Here is a 22,226-nt window from a genome sequence, read left to right on the forward strand (position 1 = left end):
TCTCACCTGCTGTGCTCTGTCTTTGGTTTCCTATGGCCAATTTCAATCGCTATTGGCAGAGGGTGGAGATGGCAAAGACTTCAAGTTCCTACCAGCTGCATAGGAAAAGGTGTCTTGAGTCAAGAAGCAAGAGACATTGAATTATTCCTGTGTGCCCCTACTGAAAAATATTTTATATACACCATCACTGCAGTAGTTTCAGAAAACCTGTATGGACAGGCAAGGCAGTAGAAACCAGGTGGTGTTCATTTTCTTGTTCACTGGACTGCTTAGTCTGCATGGATTTCCTGCCCCAACTGATTTACTTCTGGTTTATAGTGTGCTTTTTTTTTTTTTTTTAATATATATGCATTTGAGCCTGATATGCTGGTGCCTTTTGTGCTCTTGTTCCCCACCCACTAGAGGCTGATAACACTGGTGATAAGCAGATCCATTCTGGGAAGGTGGCTTCACGAGTTCTGCACAGGGACTAGTCCAGTTGCTTCATAACAAATTTTGCAAACGCTGTTATTGATGCAAGTTCTAGCTGCTCAGCTGTTTTTCTGTGGCCCACCACAACCAAAGAATTGTAATTTTTGAGTCAATAAAAGGACTGCAAATCTGAAGCCCCATCAGCCTTACTTACTGAGGGTCTTTTCATGCCTCAGGTTCCATAGCAATGCAAATAGGTGTTCCTCTCACTGGAGTGCCATCCGTCTGTGTGTGTACCTGTGCCTTACATAAGACTGGGAAGGCGGTGTCGACTTCTTTTCCTGGAAATAGATTTAGAAGGGAGGAGGAATATTGGATGCTGGGTCTGCAGAACTGCTACTGCAAGCTAATATGTTTCAGGGCCAGAGAGGTGGATACAGGGAGAGCAAGACTCACCAGGGCCTGTGCTGGCTGAGACCTCCCTGACAAAGGTGGTTGCTTGGTCCTGGGTTTGCTCTTCATCGGCACACTTTATAGGAGTTAGAACTTGCAGGAAATAAAATGCAGTCCTTGAAGGCAGGGGAACGTGATATTAGTCATTGATATTAGTCATTTACAGTTTCTGCCTTATAAGCTATTCAGGCTACAGACTTTCTGTAGCCTGAAAAAGGAAATCTTTCATTAGCTAATTATTTTCCTTAATAGTGCTGTAAGGGCGTCAGCAAATAATAGAGTTCCTGGCAAAGCTACCATGCTGTTTAGTGCCTGCCTGTGTGATCAGGGGAGAATGATGGGGAAATTTTAATGAGAGAAATTCTATCAGAGCTGAAAAATGCTAATAGCTTCAAAATGCTGTTCAGAGTTGACTCCTTAGCAATCAATTTTAATAATTTTCTATGTGCAAATGAGGAAGCTCAATGTCACATGTTGTCTGATACCTGGATTTTGACTGTTTTCTAGCTGTCTTTGACATTGTGCCAAATGTATTATGAAGGCGTGATGCAGCAGCAGAGCCAATGCAACGCAATCATCTTTAATGGAGCAATGGCATAGCGTACAGAACTGAAGGGGGGAAATGCAGTATCCCAGAGAGACTGCAGCTGAGAATTGGGTGGGTAGGGCAGATGTGTTTGGTGAGTCAGAAGGAGCAAGGGCATAGTGTTGCTCCAGAAGATTGCCATGAAATTGGCAGTACCCAGTTGTCAGTGCCTTGCTTGCAGGACTCTTCCTCTCCCAGCCTGATAAAGCTTATTTTTTTTTCAAAAGTACAAAAAGGAGGATGGGGCTTCACGCCACTCACTTCAACAGCAGTGAAAAGTCCCTCCGAGACAACGTTGAAAGCATCAGCTTAAAATAGTTAAGAAAACTGCTAAGAGCAGAACGAACCAGATTGCTTCCATTATTTCTTAGATTCAGTGATTTGTTAATGATTGCAGTTGATATTATTGGCCCTGCTGATTGGTGGTTTAGCTAACTAATGTTGTCCCAGCTTCTAAATTTTTTTGAGTTCCTCTGTAGTTTCTCATTAATCTTATATTAAGAGTAAGTTCATGTCAACCTTTCAGTACCGTGAGGTGTTTTTGTACCTGTCCAGTAGTCTGTCTTTTCATTCAGTTCTACCTTTACAAACTGATCTTCGTCAAAGCTTTGTTCATATGTTTAGTAAGATCATGAATTTTGTTTCTATTTTACCTTGAAACTGCATGATGGTAACATAGAAACTGAGTTCACAGTTTCTTCTCTAAGCAACATGTATTGTAAAATAGTTGCTCATCTTTACACATACTTGGTTGTGTTTGTTTGTTTGTTTTTTTCCCCAGGACTGATGTGATTCTCTTCTCTGTAGGATACCAGAGCATGGTGTTAAGTTTGTTCTATGCAGATGGAAAAAAAAAAAAAAACACAAAAAAAAACCTGTTTGGCTGGTTGTGTTTCTGTGTGTTTACACAAGATAGACATTTTAGTTAGATGCACTTTCTCTCTTCCCAGTATCTTTATGGCAGATGCATAGGTTTTCATAAACTTTTCTTGCTAATATCCATTTAACTTTACAAAGTCCATTTTTCTCTGTAACTTTACTTTAACCCTGTTGTTAATTGTACTGCAAATCATCCTAAGGGCACCTCTTCTCTATTCCAGTTTCCATAATTTAGCTTTACAGCACAGGTCTGTCAGAAGATAATGGTGTTGCCTGAAACTGTGTTTTTTGTCACATAAGTCATTGTGAAGTCAATACCAATACAGATTTTCTGTATGCAAAATGGCATTAATATCGGTAAACTTGATGTTGAACTAAAATTATCTGCACTTACATGGTTCCTAATATGTTTATTTCAGTTTAAAAAAAAAAAACAACAACACAAAACAAAACAGAAATTGCACTTGAAGTTGAGTTACAGCTTTCTAAGCGGCCAGGAATCTTTGGCTAAAACCCATCAGAAATACTTATAATGTGTACCTTGAATTACTTGTAATTACTGGGTTAATTCTTTAACAGAAACACCTTCTGTGCTCTGGATGATCTTTTGACAACTGGAAATCTTGTGGTACGTGCTTACCTACAGTTGCCCCTGCATGGCATTCATTTTCATTGTGGAGCTTGTGGAGTTGTGTCCTTAAGGAATGTTGAAAAGTTGCTGATGCTTGCAGAGGAATGTAATTCCAGTTTCTGACAAGCTCCTTCTCTAATATTGTTCTGCAGTCTTTTGGGAAGAGAGGAAACCTTTTGACTTTCCAATTCAAAAAGCCATCCTTTGGAAGCATGTCAATGCATCCATTCTTCTCTTTTTCAGGATCTTTCCCAGAGAGTATCTTCTCCAGCAAATCCATCTTTATTCTCTGGCAGACCTCCAGCAGGTAAGTTTCTTCAACTAATTCTACTTTTCTCTTACTAAAGATCTTCAATGCTAACTGTACATTCCTCCTTCTAGCTAACCAAAATGTAAGTAGCCTTACTTCCAAGCCATCTCTGGTTTATGGTTTGGTATAAAAATGGGTTAATGGGGCCATCACTTAGTGTTGAAAGAGTAAAAACCTAGAGCTGCAATGTTGAAATGGGGCTGGAAAGAGCCTGTGAAAGAAAACTCTAGGCCGCAAAGAGAACTTTGCTGGGAGAAATGTTTATCTGAGCAGTGAAGGCTTGTCTAAGGCTCGACCTTAGACAAGTAGTGACAAGTAGTATTTACTTTTTTGCTTGAAAGAATTGTTCTTCAGGAATTTGGGTTTGTACAGTCCCTGGTGCAACATGCTTATTTACTAAGTCTGTTAGGCATCAGCACAATACAAAAACAAAAAAATTAAAAACCTCAACAAGCATGCTACACAAAGTTATACCGCGCAATGTTGGTGTGACAGACATGGCCATGGAAGAGAGAATGTGCCAGCAAAAACGTCTCTTTGTGTTGGTGTTGATTGAGCTAAGTGAACACCTTGCAATGTATCTGCCTGAACAGCAGGGTTTTATCGCATACAAGATTAAACAAGAAGAATTTGGCAAAAAGAGATGAAAAGAAAGGAAAGGGAATTCAGGACGAACGTGCTGTAGTACTAAGATGCGCAATGAAGGAAGCAAGGAGGTAAGATGTGCTAGCTGACCTAGGCACCATCTGTGTTCATGCTCTCATGCCATTGTCTATGATAAGTAAAACAATATTTTAAGCTTCTTCCACTGATGTTTTCCTTGTCCAACCATGCCTTTTCTGCAGGGTGTAGCAGGCAGCATAGTCAGTTCAGGATGTTCAGTTGACACCTTAAGGTGAGGTAGTTCAGATTTCCCTCAGAGCTGGAAGCTACAGAACCACAGGAAAAAAAATGGCTTTTGTTGGCTAGTGAAGTGACAGAATGGAGATGATTCCATATATAGAATAAAAAGGCCAGATATCTGAGGTCTAAAACAGTTTCCACATCTTTTCAGCATGTTCTGCTATCTCATCTCTAATAATCAAGCCATGAAATAGCAAGCTACTTAACTCCAGAGCTGCAGTCTCCCTGGTGGGCCTGTCTCTCAGCCCCTAGTGCTTTGTAAGCTGCATAATCAGTTCCTAACATTGGTAGTAGATGTTTTAGAAGCAATCAGCAGCTTATCAAGCACTCTGTGGGAGGGAAGAAGGGAGGGTAGAAGTCACAATTCATCCATTGATTTAGCAGTTCCATTTAGCATGTTTCTTTGTGTTTGTGTGTTTGCAAGACACCTTCTCTTCCCCTGAGGGCCCTAGCCCCAAATTTATCATATTTAGAGGCAGTATAATTCGATTACCATTTCTGCTGGGGTTGGTTAAATTGGATTTACCTTTTAATCTAGCCATATCCTTGTTGTCAGCCTAGGGAGGGTTTTCCACATTTCAGAGGCTCCAAGTTTGAAATTGGATTGCCTGTTTTTGTCAAAGTGTAACCAGATTGGAAGGGGGGGGAGGGCCCTGGTAAGAAAATGTATCTGACAGATAAACACTAGCATCCTTAAAAGGCACAGCCATCTCCCCAGTTTGCCCGGTACCACTGCTTTCTCCTGATTGCTCATCATTTTCCACTGACCTGCAGTTTGTGTGTTTTTTTTAATCCTGAAAGTTTCCCCTCCTTTTGATTCCTCTACTGCCTATTTCTTCACATCCATGGGCTGCTTTTGCACTGTATCCTGCTGTCATGTATATTGTGTGTGTTTGGGGAATTAACTAAAAGGTTTATTAAAGATTAATGGAAAGATAAGGCATGGTGAGTGAATTAGAAAAGCAGAGAGGGGTAATCTGCAGATATAAGCAACCTTTACCCTGGTTAGTCAAATCTCAATTCTGATTGGTTTCCAAGCCAAGTACTCTTTAAAGATCCTGCAAAACAAGGAATCATTTTCTACCAAGCAACTGGATTTTAGAAATGTTCTATAAATGTCTCTTCTCAGGTGAAAAAAAAAAATGTTGAAATGCCTGTTTGCCACAAGATGAAGCAGCGTACAATACTATTTTAAAAGGAAATCCAGTTTAAACCTCTTTCCAAGCTCAACAGATCTCCATGCCTAGACCTTATGGGTGTGGCTGAACACATATTTGAGGTATCTGATGATCTAGGGATGGTTGTCACTTGGATCAGTTTGGAGAGGGCTCTATTGGAGAAGACCTTCACTGGGGTTCAAAGCAAAGGGGGGGAAAAATTAGACAAAATGTCATTAGTTGTGGAAAATTGCTAAACTCTCAGTGAGAAGGTACTTTTCCTAATAGTGCTCACGTGAGTAATCTGTCCTGCATCACCATTGAGCCTTCCATTAAAATGCTGTTGCTTCTTTGTTAGCCAGTTTATCCAGAGCTATTCCAATCAACTAAAGCTTTAAGAAAGACGACCTCTACTTGTTAGGAAGCAAGTACTCACTCTTGAAATTACTGTTTTAAGCATACATTGTACACTGGAAAAAACAATTCCTCTTATTTATGTGCTGTATAGTCCCTGATGATACAGTCAAAGTCAAGGGTAGCATCACCATGAACTTAGTGGAGGTGTGAACTTGTTCTCTGCTGCTATTACTAATGTCCACTGTGGACATGTGGACACAGGTCATGCAAGTTGGAGTTCAAAAGTATCTATTAATTTTCTGTGACTGTGGAGCTGCTTTTGGTGAGACTAACAGCTTTTATGCTGGTAAACATTGGTTTGTATAGAAGCTGACTCAGACAAGAATCTTGCATTTTGTAGGAAAAATATTCTTGCTACTTAACTTGATTCTAGATTAATTGGAGCTTTACAAGTAACAGACTTGAAGTGGCTATTGTGACAAGCTTGAAATTCAGGTGCTTAATCCACACAGAATAATTAATATCTTGCCTGGATTTTATGTTAAATAGCAATATATACAAGTGTGCAAAGATTAATGCAGTGATGTTCTTTACTGAAGAAACACTCTTAATTATGGAAATTATTTCATCCTTGTTGCACTACCTTGAAAAGATACGGTAAAATAAAAAGGATCAATGTAACAGCAAAAATGACTGGATGTCAAGGATGGGAATGTTGAGTGAGATAGGAGATTTAAAAAGACAGTCTGAAGATTTGTTTACATGTGAACACTCAGGAAAAAATGCTTGAAAAGACAAAATATGGGAATTTTAAGTAATGAGTTGAACCATATTGAACTGCTGTAAATACTGTTATTCAAAATATAAGTGTTTTTTCTTTGGTTTATGTCCATTTACTTTGGAAGCAACGTGAGCTAAATTGTATTAAAGCCATTTTCATTCTGAATTTTTATATCCTTACAGGGGTGTAATGAAGTGGATTTAATTTATCAATTTTTACATTGTAGATAATAATCCATTAACATTTAATTAAAACATCCATTTAATTCCGATCAACTTTCCCGACTATCTACCTGTAGATGAACCTACAGACAGCGTGCAGAACCATGGAGAGAAAGGGTAAACAGGAGAGCCCCATTCTCCCAGCGCCATAGCACAGGTCATATAGCGAATGTGAGATGCGCATAAAAATCCTTAATGGAAATGCTTCTTTGAGGAACACACAGTGAACATGATGAACTTAATGCCACAGTAATATTACTGAGGCCAGAAGTTTATCATATTTGAGAGGATTAAGTATCCATAATGAGAATGTCCACAGTTACACTACACAAAATAAAGAGATTATAAGGTTTCAGAATAGACCCATTACTTACTGAGGGGATTAGGGAGATGTCTTCCCTATTGACAGACAGATCAGTGATTTCATCTTCCTCTAACATATTTAGTACTGATTACAGCATCTGATAGGATTTTTGACTACATGAAAAATTGGTTTAACAGAAGCATTCCCAATTTGAAAATCTTAATTTACACATGTAGTGTTCCCTAAAAAAAATGGGGGAAAGAAGAATAAACTTCAAGTGAAGCGTAAGTTGCACCTAATTTGAGCATGTTATATTGTTAGACCAGGATTAGGAAGCCTTAGAAAAACAAAGAAGTGATTAGGGCTGCTTCACTTTTCCAAGCTTTTAACCTGTCCTGTACTTTTTTCATACCTCCTTTCTAGTGGCAAATACGTGTTTTACATGTATTTTCCTAGGCTGAGATGGAGGCAATTGGAGATGATATTTCTAGCGTTTTTGCAGGTGCAAAAAGTTCAGGTTGATTTAGACAACTTGTTTCATGAGTCCCATCAATATCAAAGACTGCAAAGAGATATGGGAATTTTTTGCTCTTGACTTCCTGGGTGTTTTTTTTTTTTTTTTTTTTTTTTTTTTCAGAATTAAAACTTGTTTTCTGATCACTTGGTCCTCGTACCATTACTCGGAAATGCTTGGCTTTGATTTATAACGTACTGCGTGACGACTTCCAGATCCATCAGTGGTGTTGTCCTTGCTCAGCAGTATCCTTTTCTTTACCCATAAAAACATTCCCCCAAGTAGATACATGCAAACTGCACGATCCTCATTTGATGGGAGGTGCTGCTGGCATTATAATTGGCTTTCTAACTTCCTCCTCTCTTTACTTTCCCATATGAGCACTGAGGTATAAAAGAATCAAAGACCTTTCTCAATGGACTCTGAATGATACTGACTCTCACTGAGGATGTGAGTTCATCACAGAGTACTGTGCTAGGACATATATTCTAAAAAAAAAAATCTCACTGTTTGTTAGCTTGTTAGGAGCCAGGTCTGTGCTACAAACTTCTGGTAACGCAGCAGTGTCTGTCAGGGAAGTGATGGGATGTGGCATCTAACCCATGTGCCTGTGCTGGTGAAAGCCAGTGGTGTGCATGTGGCTATATTGACTGGCAAAGCTGGGTTTTGGCTAAAATACTTTGGACTTGGTCTAATGTTAGAAGTGTTACTGGCATAGGTGCGTGACAAAAAAAACCAACCCACACTCTTAATGGATATAGCTGTACCTATACAAGCATTAGTGCAAACTCAGTTACATAAATAAGAAAGTCTCTTGGTGGCATCATTTGTTTCATTCAGTGAATCAATATAAGCTGTATCAGCTTAAACATTTATTTACCAAAGAGGTTTACCCATGTAGCTGTACTAGCAGATCCTTTTAAGTTTAGACAAGCCCTTGTTTTGCTTGAGGGGCAGGAGGTGGCAGATGAGAAGGAGAATTAGAGTTTTGGCAGGCCTGGCTGTGAAATCCTGCTGAGATGGCTGAAAATTTGTCTGTCACAATTTTCTGCAGGAGTTCACTGAGCTCAGCAAGGGCAGCAAAATGCAAGGCACCTCTTTGTCATAGCTGCCACAGTTCACCATCCAGCATGGTAGTGAAAACATTGATTTACATCTCCAGCCTCCCAGGCAAGCTGTTGACACGGTCATGTGGGACAGGTGCGAGTCCCGAGATGGGTTACTACCAGTATTCAGCTGACCACAGGTTGGGAGGAAGACAATCCTCAAAGTAGAACTGGTTTAAAGCAGTGATGGGTTTTAATTGATGTGTCAGGTGCAGCCCCTGCTCTTAAATATTTGCTGGGGTGGAGACAGAGACAGGTGTTTGTGCGGGGAGGTGAGAAACATATGCATTGGTAAAGTTCATCTGCACATCAGTCCAGTTCTCAGCCTAAGGCACAGGAGATCTGGACTCTCTTCGCAGCTCTGCTGCAGGCTTTCTCGGAGACAGAGGACAAGTCATTTGTAATGGGACTAAGGTAAAATGGGTCCCACTTTACTATGTGTATGTTTAAAACAGCCATCCAGGACATGATAAAAGTCAAAGTAAGGAAAACAGCATTTTGGAGGGATAGTCCATCTCACCTATTTTAAGTGTATTTTAGGAGGGAAGCAGCCTGCTTCTCTCTGTTGCAAGTGAAGGGGGCTGGGGGTGACCAGTCAGCTCAGATTTAAGTCTTAGAGTCAGGTGTTGGCGTTACAGCAAATGCGTCGTGCAGTTTAAATGTGTGAAGGTTGTGACGCTCTTAGTTCTGTGCAAATGGCTGCATCTTGGACCCCCCTGTGGCAGGGGGGTTGGAACTAGATGATCTTTAAGGTCCTTTCCAACCCAGGCCGTTCTATGATGGGACCATAACAGCATAATGTTAGTAGCCATCTTTATATCCTTTTGTTAAGACCTGTGTATTTACGACTGTGGTAGTTGCATTAGCAGAAAACTATGAAAATAATTCTGGGATGGGAAAAGATACACAACGTGTATTTTCATAAATATTAAAAGGTCTGATACCAAAAGAGCAATTAAACAGTTTGTATACTTTGCTGTGGCTCCTTTATCACTCATTTCTGTCACTCCCTGGAGTATGCTAGCACTGAGATGTCTTTCAGCAGACCAGGAAACTCTTCAGGTTAGCTGATATTCCAGGTGTGTGTATAATTCCCCAAACTGCTGACAGCTCAGCTTACAATTAGTGGTAATGGCAAGGATTTTACTGGCGTTTCCTTTTTACCACAGCTCTGCTGGGGAAAGGAGTTGTTGTCATTGAGAATGGCTCATGGTCATGTGGAGAGCATGGCAGAGCCGGCCAGGAGTGTTTTGGCAGGTGGCAGCCAGGAAGACAAGTTCATCTGAGTTTAATTAGATGTGTTAAAGTCTTGGAGGAGAAGTGTGGAGATACAGCAAGTTTGTTAATAAATGCTTTTAACAGCAGGACAGGGTTTGCATCTGCTCGAAACCAGAGTTTTCAACAGGCCTTATTAAATACATGTGGTGCTTTTCCACATGAATATGAAACCTGGGCCACTTCTGGTGGGTGTAGCTTTCTAGTGTGAAACTGTTTAAAACGGCTCAGCAGTGGTGCCAGTGGGTCACAAGAGCTTCTGAGATCTGCAGAGATCTTCTAAAGTTTTTTGAGCCTCACAAATTAATATTGCTACTATATTCAGTAGTAATATAAGCTACTCCTTTTCTACTACTTTGTGCTAACCATGATTCTTTTTTTGTTGTTGTTGTTGTGCATCATGAAAGGCCCAGAACTGGAGATTAGGGTTAGCTGTGTGAAGAGCTGGGCTCTAACCTCATTGTTGCGCTTCCCATACAATGTCTGTTCAGGAGAGGCAGCTGGCCGTGTCCCAGGACTTAACATCCCAAGAAACAGAATTTCCCAAAGAAACAAAATACTGTCTCAGGATTACCTGCTTGGATGAAATAAGGGTTAAAAAAAATCTAAATATACTTTGTACTCACAGAGTTTTTTCAGAGTAACCCTAGCCATTTTCCTGGTATGTTGCTTTCTTTCTCTAAAGCCCTCAGCGGACTCCTCCTTAAAATGCACTGATCCAGTCCTGTGCAAGGCAGAAGCGTTTCTACCTTTGTGATGTCACTCATGAAATAATGTCTTACTCAGTAGGCATGTAGATTAAGTTAATGTCTCAGCATGCAATTGCCTGCTTAGTCTTAAAACAGAGAGAGAGAGAGAAAGGAGTACATACACTCTCTGCCTGAATGCATATTTACTTGTGTGAGTATACAGAGTCACATACAGTTTTTAAGCTGAGGAAAGTGCTTTCTGTTCTCTACCAGCCAAATACCTGCTACTCTTTCAACCTTGTTTGATTAAAATAGCCTTTAACCTTTGCTTGAATACCTGTTTCTTAAAACAACCTATAATTCATCCCTGCGACAAGATTAGGAGAACTCAGGGTGTGACACAATTGACATGTAGCTGCCTGGAAACCTTGGGGGAAGGAGAAAGGAGGGAAGAGGCCTAAAATGCCAGGAGTGCAAAGGCAGAATCTGCAGGGCCAAAGTCTCTTTACAGGGCTGGTTGTAGAGCTGACACCAGTGATTTTCCAGTGTGTTGCTTATACTGAGACAATTCTATCTTTCCCACTTGTGTCAGCTTGAACCGAGAGACCCACTGAATTTTCAGGCTTTTTTTCCTTTCCATGAGAGGAGTGGGGGAGCGCTTGGAGAGACCTTGTTATCCTCTCTGCCTCCTGCTATAAATTCACTTGGACTGAAGGATAAACCCTGAACATATACCCAGTTTGTTCTTCCTCCCCAGCCAATGTAAATCCATCTTTGCTTGTACCCTGTCTCTAGATGTGCTTGCCAGAGATTAACAGCATTTGCTCTTGAATTTGTTTTTATTTTCCTCTTCCCCGTGCCTCTAAGAGTTACAGTGGCTTACTTGTGGAATATCACTTTAATGCAAAATTAAAGTGCAGCATTTCAAGCCTTCCCTTTTGGAAGGACCGTGAATAGCAAATGGCTCTGCCCTCAGTGTGGACTGCCAGTGCAGGGAGGTCAAAAAGAGCCAGTGATTTCTGTTTATTCACATTCTCACTCATTTCTGCTGTGGTTTGATTTGTTTGGGGTTTGTTTTTTGTTTTTTTTCCTCGCGGTGTTTATCCCCAGGTTTCCTTTCGGGATGTTCTCTGCCCTGTGTGGGTGATGAGTTAGCACGGCACAATACGTGGCTGCGCAATGTCGCTTTGTCTGTGTCAAGGCCAGCAATGGCAAAATGGCGGCATGTGTGTCAGAGCCAGCACCACGGGTGTCAGCAGCTGGCAAACAGAGTCCCTGGCCTCACCTGCTCCCATCCACATTGCTACCACTTGTACCACTGGCTGAACAGGCCCTTGGGACAGCCAGGGATCTGCAAAGGTTGCAAAGGGAAAAGAAAAGGTAGGGTGGAATCACCCTTACTGTTGGGAGCTGGGGTTGTGGCCCTTAGCATGGCCATAGCGAAAGAAGATGTGCTTTCAGTTAGCCCAGATCAGTCAAGCTGTGTCTGTTCTCAACCAAAGCACTGTGTTTCCCCTCCCCATGCAGCTGGCTAGCCTCTGTTGTGTTCAGCACAGGCAGGGTCTAAGTACAGAGCTGTGCTCTCCTAAGTTATTGTTGTGTTTTTATTTCTTTTACAGCAGCATGTAGTGACTCTGGTGTATGTGCACACAAATATTAAGACATTATTCTTCCCTTAAGTCACCTGCAATTTAAATAAACAAGGCAAGCAATCTGAAAGAGGTGACTAGAAGTCAGAGCGGAGCAAGGAAAGCTGATCAGACCAGTATATTGCATAAAAGATGGGGCAGAGCTGAGATCTGATAACTGCCTCTCTGGGGCTTTTACCTCATGGTCATCCTTCCTCCTTCCGTTTCCCTTTCCTCTGAACTGAAGATTAATTGTGCATTGAAATTGTAACAAGAATTCACAGAGTTAAGAATCTGGTGAACGGAAGGGAAAAAATCCTCAAGGAAATGAACAGTTCAGGAGCATTGTCTGTTCTCTAGATGTAAATGACTAGGAACTTCCCAGCCAGGGAATGTGTTTTCCCTTTCTCTGCTCTGCAGTTTGTATTATCCTTAGCTAAGCATATTTTAGCGCTTGTCTCCAAGTCAATGTTTTCATGCCAGAAATTCTGACCCTGCTGAAATCTGTCACAGGGTGGAGATTCCATTTTACCCTTTGCATTTTAATGCCCGATCTCCACGTGTAAAATACCTGCCTGTTCTGCAATTAGCAGATAGATTAGGCAACCTTTGTAGCCTTCCTGCACCGTTCTGCTTGTGCTCTTCCACACGTGCAACAGAGATTACTTGTGAGAGAAGTGACTTCGTGCAACAGAGATTACTTGTGAGAGAAGTGACTTTGGCAGAAAATGCTTTCTGAAACGTATTGCACAACGTAAGGATAGGAGATGGAGCGTGAAACAAAGTTGACTGCAGCAAAAGAGATCTGAGGGGTATTAGGAAAAGCTTTCCAGCTGTTGTGAGTACTGGAGAGTTGGGGAATCCTTGTGGTGAGAAGTTTTTAAGCAAGTCTGGCAGTTGGTTGGGCTGTAGGCTGAGGGTTAATCTGGAGGTTTCTTGAGGTGTTTTATCCAGCCTTATTTTCTTAAATCATTAATAATTCTTTCAAAGTAATACTTCTCATCTGTTCTGGAGGTGAAGAAAGATTTCTGGGTGTTTGGTCTTCCTCCACAAAACTCCCATCACTGGAACTTGGAGGGTGGTGGGCACAGTGCTGAAGCTAAGCCAGCCTTTTCAGAAGGAGATTTTTTTTTTCCTTTTCATTCAGTGCAGGAAGTACATTCTCTGTGATACTCCAAAGTCCAGGCATAGCTGAAGCTTACCTCTGAGCTTGTTAGTGATTGGCTTGGCTTGATTCAAACCAGCTGTTTCTAGAGCGTTAGAAAGAAAACTACCAGGAGGAGGCAGAAACCTTGAATTCAGAAGATGTTGAAAAGATGTGTACTGTTGTTGACTGCTCCTTCAGATAGCTTCCTTCCTCCCGGCATGTTTGTGACACTAATCCCAGTAGTTAAAAGGACTTTCTAACCCCTCCATGTATGTGATTGGGGGTGGTGAATGAACTTCATGTCTACCACCCCTTCTGTTTTCTCAGTGCCTCTTGGCCTTTTCATGTCTCTCCTGTGTTGCGTAAGTGCCTCCTAGCAAATTTTGTCTGTATCTCAGACAGAGGCAAGTGTGTCTGGCCTTGGGAAATAATCATAAATTTTATTCTGTCAGGAAGAGAGGCTGGGACAATCCAGTTGAGATTTGAACCTATAGTTCAAGGTGTTCTAGGGATTTCATATCGCTTAACCCATCCCCTCCAGGCATCACTTGTGTCTGACATGTAAATCAGACTGGAGGAAGAAGTAGAACGGATTGCTGGAGCTCCAGAGGAGGGTTATGAGGCAAACCTGTGTCTTTAAAGAGAGGGCCTTCCAATAAATCTTATCTGCAGAGAAATACACCAGCCTCTACATAAGTAGTTAATGTTACTGCTTCAGTGTAGGCTTATAAAACAGCTTTATCACCTCTATGACAATAATGATTAACGAGCTGATTTACAAGGGTGGGGTCACAAAGCCATATGGCAAATTTAGCTTGTCTCACAGTGGCAGTGAGATCCAAGTTTTACAGTGTTTTCACCACTTTACCTGGAATACTTAACCCTGGTGGAAGGACTCTAAGCAGCACAGTAGCAGCAGATACTCTTGTATAAGAATAATAGCCAGGGTTTCCTCCTGTGCTTCTTGTACACTAGAAAACTACAGGTCCAGTTCTGAGAGTTTAGGAGAGTTGGGGGCATTTCTACTTCCCTTTTCAGTGCTTACTCCCTGACCACTTAGCCACAGTGAAGTGACAATGTTCCTAGACATGCTGTGACATGTTGTCTGATCCTTGTGTCCAAGCTCACAGAATATTACAGATGTGTGGTTTCCCTTCTTTCTCAAACACTGTGGAAATCCTTTGTTAAAATATCCTGTACTTGATGATTCTACATTAACTTGGATATTAACAAAAGTTTTGTTTTGTTTTGTTTTTAACAATGTACGATTTTAATTTCATTATCATATGTTGGAAATTACTTAGACTAAAAAATTTAAACAGTTACTTTAATCCAGAAACTCTTGATGTGGTCTAATGTACCATAACACTTCAGAATTTGGACTTCTTGGCCTTCGTAGTGTTACATACCAAGCACAACAGTATATCTGAAAGCTCAGCAAGCTATATCCCCTTTACCACCTGTTTTGACGATCCTTATGTAGGTGATAGAAGATTCCTATGATCTCTGTGCTATGTAAGCATTTACTACATTTTTTTTTTTAAGTAGTTAGTAGATAAATGCACAGATAGGGTAGGAGGTTTGATGACCCTTGCAGAAATGCACAATATACAGGCTCCTGCAGGGATGGAGGTCTTCCTCCTTACCTGTTACTTCTTAGCTAGCATAGCTGAAAGGTGCCCTGCCCTCAAAGCAAACACATACTTCCCTGAGAAATGTCTGAAAACTGTACTGTTTTTTTCTCTCCTGTCTGGAAAGTTTATCACATGTCTGATAGATTTCAGTGACGATTTATGTGGTGATGATGCAAGAGTTGGGTATTTCTGTGGTCCTGGACTAGTAAGTGGGCAGAAGGCTATGGAGGCATTACTTGAAGCGATAGTGGCTTAGAGATGACTGATTTTTCTTTATGTTCTTTTTCTTTCTTCTCTCCCCCCCACCTCTAGTTCCCCTTAAAGCCTTGTAATATTACCTCTTTGGGAATAAAACAGTCTGACTTTGGAGGGGACTTCCATCCTTATCTCATCTAATCCATGTTTGATTGCTTTCCTGTGACACCCAGTCAGAGGCTGCTATTACGTCTTTTCTAATTTGAATAACTGTTACTCATGGAGTAGAACAAACTCTTACAAATAATTTTGCAATAGACCTTTTTCAGTGTATTTTTTATCTTGTTCTGTTTTCCGAAGTTCAAAAACTGCAAGTTTAGTTTGCCATCTTTCTGAGTTAGAAGGGCTCTAAACACAGATGAGATCTGCCACCGTACCATGGCCATCTACTTTTCCAGTTTGCTTTTTGACTATGAAAGCATTCATATATTGCAACATTGTGCTTTCTACATTGCTCTCCTGTGGGATTAGTTTGTGCAACCCTCCTTCATGCTGCTAAGTATGTTCTCATACAAGGGAAGACACAGTGACTTGACTTCTCTCTACTGTGTGTAATGGGCTGTTCTTTTGGCTCCCCTCTACTGTACTGCAGGGCAGCAGGAGAGTTAAGGACAAAGCTAGGGTTTGGGGAGCAGGCGCCTCCAGAGATAGATTTCTACTGGTGTTGTGCTCATCCTGGAGAGCTTGGATGAGAGATGGGTTCAGGACAGAGCTGTAGCTCAGCATGTACTGGGGTGAGGTAACTGCCTCTGCTCTGGTGCAGGACAGGCTCATGTGCGCAGAAATGTGTTGTGAAGGTGAGGGACAGGGATCCTGGTGAGAGTCACCTGGGCAACACTTGCTACTCCTGAAAGTTGTCTCATTTACTTCTGGAAGGTTGTCCCATTTAGGGTGAGATATGAGTGGCAGTTGGTGTAAAAAGCAGTGCTCATTTGCTGGTTTAAATTGTAAGTGCTTTGAGGGCAGGGCCCGTCTTTTATGTACACGTGGGTGTGTATTTTCATACAATTCATATCACATGAGACAGTCGGGAGCTGCAACATGCAAAGCCACGGTGATAGCTTAGAGGCTTTTTCCAGATCCACAGAGGTGGACAGTAACTCTGATCTGAATACTGAGGCTCTTCAGAGACAGCCTGCTTTGGACCTCCAAACACAAGTAGTCTCCACCCATTGTCACCAAGCAGCAGACCAAGAAATATGACAGTTGCAGCAGTGGTAAGCTAACTGTATGAGCATGGCCCTGTGTCCAGAATCCTTCTGGGATGGGTTCCTTGACCGGTTTAGGGAGGGAAAGCTGCACTGCACCCTTCATTGATTGATTGACCAGGATGCCATCATCCTCTTTCACCCTTAACTTTGGACAATGAAACAGTTGCTTGCACTACAAAGAATTAGGATTAGAAAACAGACCTTGCTCTTCATGTGTGCTGCAGCATCTGTAGGTGGGAGAGAATCTGAACTCATCAGAATTTTAATTTGGTTTAAGCTTGATGCTCTTTTTTTTTTTTTCTTTTATAGACAGGAATTTACTTTCAAGCCTTTACAGGTTCATTTTGAGGCTGCATTATGATACAGGGATAAGTGAGTGGTGAAATTTTTAGTTTCCATTCTTTTAGTGTACTCTTAATTTAGAAGGTTTTGTGCTAAATTTCCACATTTCATATGAAATGTGATAGACTGGTCTGCAGCTCATAGTATGTGGTTTCACAGTTTCTCTAGACTTAATGCTGTCTAGGTTGTGTAAATTCTGGAGACTTAACAGGATAACCTGCAGTTATGGGGGACTTCATTTGTGGAGCCAGCTGATTCTTGTAGCTCAAATATTGAAAGGATTTGGACACTTGGTTCTCATTAGATTAAAGGTAATTAGGTAATTTTGAGGACATAGATTCTTTCTCAATGTATCAGATAAATGGGTGATGTGGAAAAGAGATGGAATATTTCAGTGGGATTTCAGAGGTGTGGATGGCAACACATGGTGGTGGAGATAAGTAGGACATAGATCACAAAAGCTTCCTCATTTCTGCTGCTTAAGAAGCAACAGGTTTTCTAGTTTGGTCAGGTCCTTTTAACACAGTTGTCTTCCAGGTGCATAGGCACTTCCCAATGATGTGATACTTTGTTATTTTTAACCCTTTGATTATCTAGTTGGGTTAAGTGTGGTCTTATGGAAAAAAAAAACACCATCTTTTGCCATTTCTCTTGATGTACTTATCTGTTAATGGGGTGCAAATACTACCAACATACCAGAGAGGAGGAAAAGAATGGATTATATACACTACTTTGTAGTCCCCACAGACTGGTACTGGCTGCAGGTTGTGAACATGACACTGCAATTTCAGTGCTCCATGTACGTATAACAGCTGCTGTCTTCAAAGACCAAATTCAACCACTTTTTCTCCCTCTACACCCTGGGCTAATGGACATGTTTTCCAGACCCGCTGTATACTATAGAAGAGACTTTCCCACTGCTGAACCTGCCAGCTAGGCCTGCCAGTGACTCGTGTTGCATTAAGAGTCTTCAGGTCTCAGCCTCCACCTGAGAACTGAGTTGAGTTACAGGGAGCCACTTGTGTTTTCACCACAGTGACACAATTTATCTGAATGTGCATGAGCTGGACAACTGAATGTTACCTACCTCCTGCAGGTCCACAGGTCTGATTTGAGATTTGTTTGACGTGTGGCATTTAAAGCATTGCTAGTTTCCTTGGATTTAGAAGGGTTTTCTCTGTGCTCTGCTTCTGGAACAAGTAGGTTGAAATTTCAGCTTCTTTTGTAAACTGAAATGTTCAGGTTAAAGCTTAGGAGTGACCCAACACTGAGAACAGATATACACTGTAAGGAGGCTGTGGAGTCTCTGTCGCTGAAAGGCGTTGGTAACAGATTTAGCAGTAAAAAATGACATAGATGTTGCTGGATCTGCCAAGACAGCCTTTTGAGTTTTTTTTTTCCTTTTGATTTTCCTGATACCTAGCTAGTTGTAAGACACTTTTATTCTTTATCACTTGTGTTTCCTTGAAACTCAAGACCTGATTCTAGCATCAACTGGGAGAACATCCTGGAACTCTGTCATTGTGGTTCTGGGATGTCTTAACTGACTGACATCCAGCTGTCATGAGAGTGTTTAGTCACAGGGTAAGCTTTGACACCATAGATTATGTCCCAAGCTCCCATTCCGAGAGCCATAAAATAATCACTGTGGAAGTGTTACCACAAAATTCCTCTTGGGTACAGCAAGCAGAAGTATCCCCTTTTGCTTGCTGAGATAAATGGAGATGAGGATTTTACTCTTATTAGGTAGAAAAACGAATGAGAGAAGGCTGCAAGAAAAGTTGTTTCCTGTGCACAGCCTTGAGGTCTCTGATGAAGTAAAATGACACAAAATTTGCAGATGCTAAAAATAGTGATAACATCAGTTTGATGTTGCATTTTGTCTTCCTCCTGTAATACAGTAAAATGGCCTGTAATTCACATTGCAAAATTGGCATGCATAGTTCTTTGAAGATATAATCTTCATTGTATGTCTGCAGTGGCCAGAGTTACAAGTCAACCCACTACAGTGCTATGGTGAGCCATACAAATAAATAAATAGGGATGAATAACACCATCTCCTTGGGGGCTATCAATCTGTCTTGGTTAGTTTGTGAGCTCTTCAGCACAGGAAATCTTTTGTGCCTTGTACAGACTTAAATTCACCCCTGGTGCTTAAGATGGTAATAGATTATGTTAATTTTGTACATCATACTGTATAAAATATGTTTTTAATTCAGAGACTTAACTCTTAAGTCCTTGCTGACAGTGACATTAGTACAGATTTACAGATTTTGTTTGCAGCTATGTCTTCAGCCTGACATTTTAATGGAGCTTTTAGAGCCTGTCAGAGGTGGTTGCTATAGCATGAAAGTGCTATGGAAAGTATGTATGTATCATGGTTTACTTGTTGTCATTGTATGCATATTTCATCCATTGCTGCTAAATGTGTTGTCGTAGCAGTGTCAAGAGCTGGGCAACTACACCGTTCCTTTCCTCCTGTTTCCTGAACACCATCAACTTTTGTGTCTTTCCCCTACTCCTAGCTTGTTTGGTTTTCAGACACTCTGTAGCCCTGAAGTCTGCAAGCAAAAAATTTTCTTCCTTTTCAATGAAAAACAAAACCCAGCCAAGGGGAGCTAAACTAGTGTCTGGCCATCTGGCAGAAGGTTAGAAATATCACTACCTTGAACTGTGGCTTCATTTGCAGCAGCCTCTCTGGACTGTTTATATTCTGCTTGAAGGGGATCTTCCTATACCAGGATGTAATAGGAACGTCATTTTTCCTCTAACATGAGCAGATGTCCTATCTGCAGTACTGGCAATAACACTGCCGCTTCCTGTTGTTGCAGATGCTGTTAGCAGACTAGAGCTGAAAGCAGAGGAGGCCCGTTTCAGCCCATGCCATTCAGTGCCATCAAGATCAATGCTACCTATGCATTTGCTACCTATCCTTTTTTCTCTTCTTTAACAGTGGGTATCTCTGCTAGTGGACAGGACATTGCCCTGGAACACAAGTTTATTTCCTTTCTGCTTTACGTAGGGAAGGAGTGCTTCTGAAACCTCAGTTGTTCTTCTCTGCCTTGACCTTTGCTTTCTCTAGATTGGTTTACACTAAAGCCATTTACAAGCGGGATATGGAGGGGAAGGGGTGCCTGAACTGAATCTAGCACACATTTAAGTGTAAATCTCCCCACTCTTAGGTTTCAGGGCACAGCCCTGTATAAACCTTCAAACAGCAATTACTACATTCTTTTTCCTTTTTTATGGGAGGTCACTATCAAATCTCATGACACATTTCTATCACTAATCTGGCAGGCTGCCATTCAGACCACAGGAAGTCCAGGAGAGAATATACACTTAGGGCCTTATTTCATCTTCATTATTCCATATACCAGCAGAATTCCTTAAAGACTCTGAAAGTTCAATCTGAATGGAAAGTATTTTGCCTGAATAGCACCCCTTATTGAGACATTGTCACTGAATCACAAATTTAGATGAGTGTTGTGGCTGGCAGTTTAATCTATACTACATGGCAGTTTTTTCACACCAACACAGGCAGCGCTAATCACTTCTAATGGTCTATCAAGGTTGTCTGGCAGTGAGAGACTTCTTGATTTGAGAGCTGGACACTGAAGGAAAAAAACACAATTCCTATTCAAGAGTTTATCTGAGAATTTATTCACTTTGGCAATGAGGGAAATAATGTATTTTAATGGTTTTTAATGGGAAATGCAATGTTACTAAAGCAGGTAAGGCAGGATTCTGTTCATGAAAAATATGCAAAAAAAAAAAACACAAAACACCCTGTGCTTTGTAGGAAAAAGAACAAAGACAAAACTGATTTGTGCATAAAAATTAGCAAGAAGTGAAAACTGTAAGTGTAAGGCAGTATCCATAGTTGTTAGTTTAAATGATAATACAGACGCCCTAAACTCTTTCTATTTGCTCTTCTGTGCCTTAATATATGAATGTGTTATTTTACTTTAAATGAACACCAATCTTGTGTGTCACTAGGGATTTATAGAAATTGTAAGTTTTCTGTTTTTTTTTTTTCACATTTTGATCGTTGTCAGTTCAATGGCCACTATTACCATTTGTGATTTCATGGAGCTATAACTGTTGGGAAGTTAATTTCCTGTTGTTTTAACCAGCTGTGCATAGCTGCATATCTGTATTTATATTTTTTCAGTCTTTCAGGGAGTTCTGGTAATTTTTTATGGGTTCATTCCATGTCATTTTCTCATTTCAGGTTATTGAAGGAAAGTTGGCTCCTTTCTTGGGGAAGGTGATCAAGTTTGCCACCTCTCATGTGTATAGCTGCAGTCTTTGTAGTCAAAAGGGTTTCATCTGTGAGATTTGCAACAATGGAGAAATCCTCTATCCCTTTGAGGACATTTCTACAAGCAGGTACTGTAATGAAATTAACATTTGACTCATTTAACATCTTGGTGGCATTCCCAGCCTCGTGACCTCTTATTATTTAAATAACTGCAGACTGGATCTGACTAATACATATTCCTGGGCCGCTACACTAGATTGCTGGCCCAGGGAGGCCACCATGAGCAGGCTTGGAAGTAGACCAGAGGAGCTACTTCCCAGAGTAGTTGTAAGTCTCAGAACAGCTGCTTAAAATGGGAAAAGTACGTAGTAGAATCCCATTATGTGATTTGTTCAAAGTTTTTCTGAGTTTGCAAAGTGTCCTAAAATGCCAGACAGATTCTCTGGAGTGATCACAGTCATCTTTCTGGTATCTGATGTCACTTGACCCTTGATGTACTGGGACTGTACGTTGTAAAGCAATAACCATCTATTCTGATTTTTTTTCCCTATGGAATGCTATGGGTAATTCTCCATTTTCTCTGTGCATACTCCTCTGCATATGTATGCAAGTTTGGTGGTTTTTTTTCTTCTTTTAATGACTGTTTTTCTCACGTGGCTATATAATAAATATATGACCAGCCCTGAGTTAAACTCAAGAACATTTATTTCTTATTGTATGGAGTTCTGGGTGCCAAATCAGGGATAGGAGTTGCATGGAAAACTTAAAAGCAAAATGCAGAAAACCAGAGTAGACTTGGCAACACAGCAGTGTTACTACACTTTTACAAAAATGTCTTGGATTTTGAATAAAGGGGATTTTTTTTTTTTAACTCAACAGAAAGACAGTGTATCTGACAGCGCAGCATTCCTCCACAGATAAATACTTTTTGGCTGTTTCAAATATAGTCATTTTATTTTTTTCTCCAAAAAGTTCCATTGAAAGGAAAACAATTGAAGAGCCACCTTTAGAAACAATCAGGAGCAGCCTGTTGAAAGACCTTTGTTAAGAATCCGATTCCCCTGTGTGTACAAAGATGTTAAAGTACAAGTAACCAAGAACTCTTCTTTGGGGTTTTTCAGCCTAACTTGGCTTTCAGTAACTGTTTTGCACATTCTTTCTCCAGATTCTT

At 40.8% G+C, this 22,226-nt stretch overlaps 1 protein-coding gene across 1 annotated transcript in view; it reads left to right on the top strand.

Annotated features, from left to right (window-relative positions):
* Positions 1-22,226, top strand: part of PLEKHM3 (pleckstrin homology domain containing M3) — an 84,102-nt gene that overhangs the window by 48,110 nt on the left and 13,766 nt on the right. Inside the window, exons 6-7 of the mRNA XM_035569251.2 lie at positions 3,204-3,267; positions 21,026-21,183. Coding sequence (XP_035425144.1) covers positions 3,204-3,267; positions 21,026-21,183 — 222 coding nt within the window. The remainder of the gene's footprint in view (positions 1-3,203; positions 3,268-21,025; positions 21,184-22,226) is intronic.

Source organism: Cygnus atratus, chromosome 6 (assembly GCF_013377495.2).
Source record: "Cygnus atratus isolate AKBS03 ecotype Queensland, Australia chromosome 6, CAtr_DNAZoo_HiC_assembly, whole genome shotgun sequence".
Lineage (NCBI taxonomy): Eukaryota > Metazoa > Chordata > Aves > Anseriformes > Anatidae > Cygnus > Cygnus atratus.